Raw genomic sequence first — 11,139 nt, forward strand, 5'->3', positions numbered from 1 at the left:
GAGCATGTTCTGATGTTGCAATCCAAAATCTTCTGAGTCAGTGCTTCTTAACGCTGAATTGTGCATACTCCTTAGATATTTCCTAAAATGGAAAATGCATAGGATTAGAGTACCACATTGTCTTATAAAAAATTCATATACATTGTTATCATCGAAATAAGAATATTGATCAGAACAAATCGTGTTCTAACAAGGTCGTCGCATGGATAATTGAGGAAATCTCGGGTTTGAACAGGTCGGCCCTCAGGTCGACTCATGCAAGTAATAGGTCGACGCACATGAAGCATAGGTCGACGCGTGCATACGATCTTTGCAAGCTGGTGGAACCACGGGTTTGAACAAGTCGAGTCTCTCATTCTTCAGGTCGATCTGTCGCTTCGAATCTAAGAATTTCTGCTGTTTGTTTTGCTGTTGCTGTTCTTGGAATAAAAGGAAATCATTGTAGTTTTGTCACAACAACAAGAAAAGTGAAAGATATACACAAGACTCTTATCATCTTCAACCTCTTACTCATCCATTGACAACTACATATAACAATTCTTGTCAATCATGGTGAGGAGCGTGTGTTGATAACATTTGACGCTAGATTCAGTTCTTGTTCGGGTTAAGAGATTGTGGATTTTTCTTGAATAAAACTTTAGGGTTTTGTCCTACAAGATCAAGTGTGATTTGGGGGTTTTTGACGATCGCTTCACAAGTATCCGACTGTGCTTAAGGGTTTGAGGGATCCGTGATTTACTCAACAAGCTAGCAGCAACTAGAGAATAGGGAAGGAAGGATCGGGGTCGAGATTCATGGGGATCGTCGACAATCACTTGGTTCTACTTGAATCAAGGGAAGAGAAGTGTTTAGATTCAATTTTACTGCACTATTGTAATTGGTAATCGATAAACTTTTCTCTTGTTAAGACAATTTGCATTTAATACATACTATCCTAATTCCATTTGGAGTTGGAGTTAGGGGCAGACATACCCTACACGAGGACAATAAGGGGAATTGCCTAAAAAAATACTGCGTTCTTTACTGTTTTTTCGATTTACCTTTTCGTATTTGTTTGTGGTAAAATTCATATTTGAGCAAAAGTTAAAACTTGGTGAAAAGCGAACACTTGCGATAAAATTCCAAACACAACTTTTGCTAAATTTTTTGTTAAACAGATAATTGTGAGTAATTACATATCGTGTGTAGATTAACAAATTGGTAATTTCTTTGAAGTGCACAATTTGTTTCATTAATTTTTCATCAGGTTTTTTTCACGCATATCCGGCATCCGATAGCTTGATCGTTCTAGACGATTTGTTTATTTCCGAGGCAACAAAGTTTTGAACACTAATTTTTAGTAAAATTTAAAAACGGTGGTCTATTCACCCCCTCTAGACCTACCTCATCGTCTAACAGATTAAGTTGTTTCTAAATATCATTGTTTCAATTTTTCCGCCTTATGGTATGCAAGCTGCGGTACAAGAAAATGTTTCAAACCTCAAATACTTTACAGTCTTATGGTGAATCAAGTTTCGAAACAAGGCAATAGCATGCACAAAACCTGAGAATATATAACTTATAACTTTGTGGTGACTCCTTATGGTGAATCAAGTTTCGAAAAAAGGCAATAGCATGCACAAAACCTGAGAATATATAACTTATAACTTTGTTAATACTTTACAGTCTTATGGGTGAATCAAGTTTCGAAAAAAGGCAATAGCATGCACAAAACCTGAGAATATATAACTTATAACTTTGTTAATACTTTACAGTCTTATGGGTGAATCAAGTTTCGAAACAAGGCAATAGCATGCACAAAACCTGAGAATATATAACTTATAACTTTGTTAATTCGTTCACATTCTCAAACGTAAACAAGACATCCTCACATTCTCAATGACACGACTTTCACCCCTCAAAACCGGTGAAAGCAAAGACAACATCAAAATTTCATCATGCGGAGGAAAAGAAAATGAATATAACTTGGAAAAAAACAAAAGAAATAAATAAAATAAAAAAGAAGAAAATTTACGACTCGAAAATAACAACCGAATAGACAATGTAAGGAACAGCAGCAACCTGCAACAATAAAAGTAGTAACCATTATTACATCAGTGAATAAATATAGTAGCCATTATATATAAGTTTGTTTTATTGAAGACAAGTAAATTTGCCATTTGTTGAGACTAACATTAGAAATTGGTACACTACAACATTCAGGACTATAGGGACAGAGATATGTTTATGGTGTTTAGTAGAAAACCATTTATTGTCAAAAAGTTTTAATATTTCTCAGAGGAAGCATACCTGATAAAGTCGGAGATAATCTGCCTTGATAAACAGCTCCACTTAACTAATAAACAAGACATTTGTTCAAAAAATACTTTATGGGTAAAACAAAGAATTGGGTAGAATTTTCAATATGCCCATTGTTGGTACGGTCAACCCATTGTGGAAAATGTTGACAGTGCATTAGCATGATCTGGTGAGAGGGCGCTCAGAAGTGGTTGCATTTGTTGGCCGTATAATGAAATTAGATGACAAAAAGCTCTGCCTACAAGTGCTTTGACTTCAGATGTTTCAATAGGTGATGCCGCCACTTGAGCAAAAACATTAACTATTTCAGGGATAAGGGAAAGGATCTGCATTGCATTTAAAAATGGACAAGCATGGTTAGGTAGGACAATATTACTGCTTAAGGAACGCCAAAACAAAGAAAGAATCTCAATTTCTAACAGGAAACAATTACCAGTGGATTTGATGAGAATATAAGGGCGGAGACACAACTATAGACAGCCATGGACTCCTCTTGGTCTTCTTTCAAAGGAAGAACTCTCATGAAAACAGGAAGAACCTGTAAAATAGAACCGAGACATGCGTAGACAACATCCAATAAGAAAACATTTACCAAGTACAAACAACAAAATTAGAGGTGCAATATGCTACAAGTTTATAAATTCATACTGAATTTAGGGAGAAGTGATACAAATAAAGCAGGAAGCTACCTGATTTAAAGGAACAGACTCAGGGTGCACCATAATCATCTTTGCCACAGCACCAGCTGCATTATCCCTCACTGCATGATCAGGCTCAGACTCACCAAACAAGGGGTGAAGCCCGCGTAATATGTTGTCAAAGTATCTAGTATTGGATTAAAGAAAATGCAAGGTAGTATTGGATTAAAGAAAATGCAAGGTATACCGGATTCAACCAAAAAAACTGAATAAATCACTAATATTGATTTACATAATTATATAAGCATATACCCCCATAAGCTAACCTAAAATAATAGAAAGATTAGAGTATATCAATCAAATGTGTAGGGTAGCATGAATAGGATACTTCAAAGCTGAATCGCCACCATTTTTGCACAACTCCCCAACACAAAATGCGGCATTCCTTCTATTTGTCGCATCAGATGACGATAATTCTTTAAGCACCGTAGGCATTACTCGCTGAGAAAATAATATCACATTTTACAAAACAAAAACAATTCTCAGAATACTCACACTTATAAAATAAAACTTAAAATTTAAAAAAAAAAAAAAAACAGAATTACATCCACGTAGTCTGCAATAGGAAAACCCATGTTCTGGGCAACTTCAGCAAGAACCGCAACAACCATGGTCCTATCTTGAGGGGGGCGGAAAGCTTTCTGCATTTCAAAGTGAGAACATTAGTTTATGATTTAATTCTGCATTCTAACTGTAAACCTTTTTGGTTGCAAACTCACCGCAAATTTCATCAAATGATCAAATAGATTTACGAAAATGGGAGCAAATTGAGCACCCATGGCCTTCGCAAATGCTGGAAGAAGATCAGAAACTGCATCCATAAGAACTTCATCATGTGAACTATCTTCGTCGTCAATTTCACTGTCTGACTCTATCTGCTGACAAGCAGATTGCTCCTGGAGCAACAGTGAAGTTGCATGTACAAGCTTGGGCAAGTCTGGTATCAGAAAATCTCACATTAGCATTAGCTCAGCAAAATAAAAATAGGCGATAGGTAACTAGAAGCTTACATGGCTCTAGAGTTGCATAACCGTAATCTCTAATGATGTCAGCCACGTTAGTGCAAGCTTGAGCAACCACTTCCTTGTCATCATCTTCAACCATAGTCTTGATGAAAGTATTCATCACAGTATCTGTAGAATCAATCCGACACGAGATAAATTAATAACTCGTGATGACAATAACACAATTTAAAAAATTGCTTTTCCAGACACCAATTAATGTTCTCACCAAGAATTTCTTTTGCTTTGGCAGCCCCTTCCTGAAAAGTAAGGGTAGTGTCATTTTGACGTAAGAAAAATGCTTAAAACAAAAGAGCAAACATATAAATTCAGAGAAAACACATTGTCACATATTATGTGGTAGCCCTCACCACATGATAATCATGAAAAGCAATACAATGGTTGACTAAGCAAAATGGAAACTCTCACTGATAGTGCGTTAGAAAAAATTATGTTTATGAGAAACGTGTCAAACTTTTGGTCTAGACTTCTAGTAGAGCATTCAGCTGGTACAACTGTCTAGATGCTTTGAGAAGATTCTACACTTCCTAGTTAGCTATTCTGGTATAGTTAGTTAGCATTAGTTAATTATTTGCATTTATCTATTAGATTCGACAATTTTAGATCAAGTTTACGGCAAGCAACTCTTAGATTCTGTCTAAACTTTTCTCTCACTTTCTATCTTTCCGTTACTTTGCCCCGCATGCGGTATTTGTAATACAATGGTAAAAGTTATAACCCTATTAAAGTATGGTAAACATAAAAAAAAAAAAAAAGGACTGGAACAGAATGGTAATTAAACAAATGTTGAATTTTGAAAAAGGAAATGCTGAAATGAGAAAAAAAGGAAAGGAGCGTGGATTTACATTTTGGCTTTGGAATATTGCATGGGCCGCAGTTAAAGTATCTGCAGTTAAAATCAAATACACGTCAGTATTCTATGATTATGATATATACATAGTCAATAAATAAAACTAAGATATTTGAGAGCACATATAACATAGACATATGTGCATATATGAATCCTTGTAAGTAAAAAAGGTCAAATATCAAGAAGAACGGTCAGTTTACTTCCACTGATTATGTTTTTATGGTTTGAGTGCTAGGTTTTATGTATCGGCATGGGATTCTTGGGTCTGCGTTATTAAGAACAACTTTAGACATGATAAAACACATTTTTAATGCTGAAACAACCAAAAACAATTACATAAGTACAAGATTCCTGGCAAGCATTAACAGTATGAAACAAACTGCAGAAAACAAGAGTAGTCAAAACACAATTAAAAAAAAATCGAATAGCAATTTCCACTTACGTTTTAAACCAGTGATTGCCTGAAGTCTAACATCTTCGTGAAAATAACTGGAGTGTTTAAGCAAGATTCTTAGTGTCTCCTCCAAATATCTTAGCATGATTTAAGAAATCAAATATAACCTTGTGTTGATTTCTGTCATAGAGGAACAACTAGAAAAGAAAGCAAAAAGTAATCCAGCCAAAGGATACGGAGCATATGAGATGGTTGTATACTGGGCAAATAAACCAAGGGCCTGGGTTGCAGCTGCCTTTTCATCCAATACTCCAGTTCTAATACTTATATTACGAACCCTTGGCTCGTCATGGGCTTCATCGTCAGATGAAACTCCTTCAAATCCATTGGCAACTTCATCATCGCAATCATCAATGTCAATAGCAGAGCCATCATCAAGATTGCAGGAAGAAAATGCAAGAGGCACGACATGAGGAAGATACTGTTTACAATAAAAAAATTTCACTAGTCAGAGTAAGCATGATATAGGAATTACATCAAGTCAATATAAATGTAAGAGGCACAACATGAGGAAGATTCTGTTTACAAATACAAAATTTCACTAGTAAGAGTAAACATGATATAAGACATACATAACTCAATATAAACAGACCTGTGCGAAACTGTCACCCAAAATCTCAGCAATATTGCTGAAGAATCCATGAGTGTACTCCCGAAGCTCACTGTACTCCAAACCAAACCCCTAAAAATAACAAGAAATCAAATTATTCCAGTAAGAAGGTCAAATGCAAAATCAGCAAGCGTTAAATGTAAAGGTAATTACAGAAATTGCAGCTTCTATATAAGGAGGTAATATTGGTTCCATTCTCGTTTTCCCGACAGACATTGCAACCATTCCAACTAGTTCTGTTGCTCTTGCACGTGAACGGAGATCCTCATCATTAGTTAGCACCATGAAGTTTTTCATCAACTCTAAAACCCTTTCAGCATAAGGAAAGAAAGCTTGCTCTGCAGCAGAAGCAATAGAACCAATAGCAGACTGCAAGGGTGTCCAGGAGGAAAGTATAGATTTAAATATCATAATAAGTACTTAAAAGATGTTTCATCGTAATTATAGAAATCTTTACAGCAAACAGAATCCTCCCCATACCATGCATGTTTCTTTTAAAATGCGAGAGCTGTTTTGGAGAGATGCTAAAAGCCTTGCCATTAACGAATCTAGAAATGGAAGGATTTCATGACCCATGTTCTCACAAAAAGCAGCCAAAGCATAGTATGACTTTTCCTGCACAAATTAAATGCAATGCTCTTAAGTCCAAACATTTGTTTTGGTAATAGCAGATCATCTATTATTCTATTATATTGATAAACCATTCCCATCTTCAAATGTATACCTTCACTTCATCAGATGCATCATCAAGAGCATTTAAAATGCAGGGAAGGACACTCTCATAATGGGACACGATTTCAGGCTGTAAGTACTCAGCGAATTGACCCAAAGCAAAGGAAGCTGCTCCTCTGACCATTTGTTCAGGATCCCGCAGAGCTGCCAGGACAATATGGAGAATAGGCTCCAAATTTTGTTTCATGAGTTCCAAACAACCTTCAGAAATGACACCCAATGCAGTAACGGCTGCTTCTCGAAACTTTGGGTTTGCATTTTGATAGCTTACAGAAGCAAATTCAAGAACAGGTGGGAAAACATGCTTTGGGATGTTCAAAGCCATTGTATCAATAACTTCTGCAGCAGCTCGATCAGGTGCAAGATCATCATCTTCGTCTTCATTGGTTGATTCAGCAAGCAAAGGACATAAAACATGTAAGATAGGGATGATCAGCTTATGCTTTTTCAAAATATTGGACTTGTACTTTGCCAACCAAGAAATAATCTGAATTGCCTGTTAGATAAAGCCAGTAACATTAAGTTAGTGAGCAAAACAATTTTGAAAGCAAGAGTATAAAAAGTCATCGAATATGCTTTATGATCCAAACCAACCTGATGGCGTGTGTTAGACTCCAAAGTTTGAGTTGAGCAAACCTCAAGCGAGAACTGTACTATGGATTTGACTGAATCTCCAAGAAGAGGTGCAGGAGATTCAATCAACTCATCAAAAATTTCAAAAGCAATTATGGCAACATCTTCTTCTCCAGCGGCAAGGCACTGTCTTGATACATGTAAGATGCTTGGAATAAATTCACGAAACCTAATCTGTATGTGATAAAATTTAAGTAAGCAAAACTTGAATTAAACACAACAATATAAGAAGCAATATTCTGAACTGAAAAGTTGATTACAAGCCTCTAACTGATTTCATTGTAGTGTGAAGGCAATGGATAATAAAGCATCACTGTTGACTTACTAATACCACCTATGATATCTAACATTATGAGAAAAAATTATTGCTGGGTGAGAAGTTATTTCGGATAGCACATGCTGTGTTTTATTTAATAAATTACTAAAGATCATGCTGGTGCAAAATATTGAACAGTGAGCACAACAATTTGTCACTGAGACCTTGTAAGTTAAGTTAAATTCCTAAAAATGCTGATTGTCCCAGAAACGAATAACAATTCATAGGTAAGAAACCCGAGGTAGAGAGGGAAGTGAAAAGATTTTTATTACCAGTAACATGATTAGACACACCAGAATCAAGAACCCAAGGTCCAAGAGAAGATGATTAAGAGAGGCAAGCGGATGAGTTACCAGTGTGTGCAACCGAAGCAGTTGAATCCGAGTTCTGATAATTTTGATACTACCTGAGAAAATCATTGTAGTTTGGCGTAAAGTTCTGAGGAGTTGCCATGAGTATCAGATCTGAAACAGTTGCATGGTGGCGAGTGTGGCGATAGAAAAATCGTCGGGATCGGCTGGATCGGAGGGGGTTAGTTTGTCGGAAGGTCGCCAGAAACAATAGCGGCAACAGAGGATGGCGGCAGCAGTCCGATGGTGACCGGAGATATTCGAAAACGGATGCCGGAATGAGTCACAGCAGTGTATGGAAGGCAAATCGGAGTTATGACACGGTTTGCCAAAAATTTCTCACCAGAAAACAGTGGGTCAACCGGGTAAAGCACGGTAAAGGGTTGTCTCTCAGTAGACTCTAGATACCATGTTGAAATACGAGAGACTAAGAGACATTTGAATAAATCGTGTTTTTTTTATAAAGCACTACGGATACTTTATTATATGGAGAGAGATTACAGCTAAGTACATGATATAGTCGATGTGGGACTATTCTATATACAAATATTCTTAACACTATATATTTACAAATATCAACACATAACATTGTCACTAACACCAACAAAGTGAATTAAATTCCTAAAAATGCTGATTGTCAAAGAAGCCACTCATAATAAAGAAAACTCCTAATAAACATCATGTATCAACATACTTCTCGGGGTCCTATGACAATTCCTTGATTAGCAAGGAGTTTTTGATATTTCAAATTTAATACAAATTTTCCTAGAAGAGTTGAATTTGTTAAGCATTGTTCATTCTTCTTATTCTCCTTCCTTTTACCTTTTTTCTAATGGTTCTTATGAGTTGTTAGAGTATACATATATGTTCTTATATTCTAAGAGTTCTATAAAGCGAGTTGATTGCAATAAATAAATGGGTTAATACCTATTTTCATCCCTATCATATGGGGTTGGTTCGAAAAATCCCTCTGCCAAAAAAAAAGTTGCAAGAATTCCCCTAACATTTAAAGATTCTCTCGTTTTAAATCTCGTAAAATTTTTATTTTTGAAACCAACCTTGCCACTTGATGGACTCTATCATTTTGAACCCTGTAAATTATTTTTTTAGTAAAACCAACCTTGCACGTCATGTTCCAGAAGGTTTAAAATAGCATAATCTACAAGATTATAGGGTTCAAAATGACTGAATCTTCAAATGGCAAGGTTGGTTTTAAAAACAAATATTTTACAAGGTTTAAAACGAGATAATCTTCAAATGTTAGGAGAATTCTTGCAACTTTTTTTTTGACAGGGGGTTTTTCAAACCAACCCCATATGACAGGGGTGAAAATAGGGATTAACCCTAAATAAATTAATTAATTCAATTTTACCAATGTGTCACAATGATAGCTTCGGATAAAACAAGGACAGTTGTTATTTCTGTTAGCTAGCCCATTAGTAGAATAGTTAGAGGTGATTGGTTAGATATAAAAAAGGGGGAAATCCGACAAGGGAGACTCATCCAGTACATTTGACAACTTTAAAGTGAAAGGAGATCTTTTGTGAAGGGAAAACCCTCGTTGGACATTCATTTGCATCTTTTATTGAGATTTCAATAACACAACTCTAACATTCTGGCTCCTCCTATCATTTTCTATCTCTTTTTTTTAGTTCCTAATAGTTGCATATTGAAATTTCTGAATTGTGAACTTAAGATAGCTAAAATCAAAATCCTTCACCAAATACCAGCTGGCAATGAAATGCACATAGCTTACTAACAAGAAGAAAAAATACGAAAAATTTAACAGAAACAAGAAATACTTCAATCGCATGAATAACACTGACACACTTACCACTTCATCCCCGTCATGAGTGAATTCCATAAAAGATCCCACTGCCCTGGCAAAATTTAGCACAGTTTTCCATAAGCAAAAAGAAAAAACTCTAATAAATTTCTTTCAAGTTCGTACGCATATACACTTACTTGAGAGCAGCAACTCGAACCCGGTTGCTAGTCTCATCCTGCAAACACTTAAGTAATAAAGCTTGCAGATCCGCGAAATGCGGCCGAAAAGCATTCCCAATCGTTTCCGTTAACGAGCTAAACAGAATCAATGCCACCTAACAACATTCCAAAATCAACAAAACTAGGTCAAATTATATTCCAGATTTCACTTAACAACATCAAATAATGAAATATCCAAGTAAATTCAAACCTACATAGTTGTTCTAATCTAACTACAATACATCTACAATTAAGTGAATTTGAAGATTGTAACTTACTTCACGTTGATCCTCTTGAGGACTCTGACTACTATGAAAGAGAAACGGAAATAACTCCGGCCACTCGCCGGACGGAACGGCGTACTTCGCAACAATGCTGACAACATTCGCACTCGCTTTACGAACAGGAGGACTGCAATTAACAATATTAGGTAATTAATTAAGTGATTAATTGAGTGATTAAGTGATTAATTGACGTTTTAGTTGAGGAATGAAGCAATGAACCTGTGTTCTAGCGTGATGCTTTGGATGAGTGAATCTTTGACGAGTTGTTTATCGTGAGGAGAGAGTTTGGACCAATGACCGGTGATTTTTTTACGGAGGAGAACGGCGGCGAGTTGGCGGACGTTAGGGGTTTTGGCGGTGCGTAAGTGGAGAATGAGAGCGGGAACGACTTGAGGATCTTTGGCGAGGCGTTTGATTTGGTCTTCGGCTTGACGTCGAGCGTCGTTGTCCGGCATCAGAAACTGAATCAGCAGAAGCTCCAGAGACTGCGCCATCGTATGTCTCTGTGTGAGGGTTTTGCTTTGAATACACACTAAGAAGAGTTTGGTGGTAGAGTAAGGTTTTATACTCGGTTGATTATACTGTTGCCGCAAAACAGGGTTTTGGTTTTGGTAAAGTTTTGTATTGATATACTGTTATTACTACTCTCTCGTGCCGTTGGTGTATACACTAGTACTAAACTAGTACAATACATGTGGCACAAAAATGGCATAAATCTTACTTATTTAAGTCTTTTGATTATTTTGTCTAGAGAAACATATATGGTTAGGGGAAAAATTTAACTTCGGCAATTGTACATGGGGATATTTAGGTATAGTAAAAAAAATAATAGAATTCAAAATATTTACTCTATTAGTTTGTCAACATGACCAAACCATCTCTCTCATACATAAAAGTCTCAAATCT

At 36.2% G+C, this 11,139-nt stretch overlaps 1 protein-coding gene across 1 annotated transcript; it reads right to left on the reverse strand.

Annotated features, from left to right (window-relative positions):
* Window positions 1–1,793: 1,793 nt before the first annotated feature.
* LOC131645182 (uncharacterized) lies at window positions 1,794–10,851 on the reverse strand. The gene is made up of 21 exons (XM_058915844.1): window positions 10,453–10,851; window positions 10,228–10,360; window positions 9,929–10,065; window positions 9,798–9,843; window positions 7,259–7,471; window positions 6,657–7,160; window positions 6,413–6,547; window positions 6,086–6,301; window positions 5,915–6,004; window positions 5,499–5,743; window positions 5,311–5,399; window positions 4,864–4,904; window positions 4,227–4,257; window positions 4,007–4,129; window positions 3,716–3,933; window positions 3,542–3,637; window positions 3,325–3,437; window positions 2,988–3,123; window positions 2,732–2,836; window positions 2,290–2,624; window positions 1,794–2,061 (listed from the first exon to the last, which is right to left on the reverse strand). The coding sequence occupies exons 1-20, from the start codon at window positions 10,725–10,727 to the stop codon at window positions 2,424–2,426; spliced, it is 3,147 nt and encodes a 1,048-aa protein (XP_058771827.1). The 5' UTR covers window positions 10,728–10,851; the 3' UTR covers window positions 1,794–2,061; window positions 2,290–2,423.
* Between the last annotated feature and the right edge of the window lie 288 nt (window positions 10,852–11,139).

This window comes from Vicia villosa, linkage group LG1 (assembly GCF_029867415.1).
Source record: "Vicia villosa cultivar HV-30 ecotype Madison, WI linkage group LG1, Vvil1.0, whole genome shotgun sequence".
Lineage (NCBI taxonomy): Eukaryota > Viridiplantae > Streptophyta > Magnoliopsida > Fabales > Fabaceae > Vicia > Vicia villosa.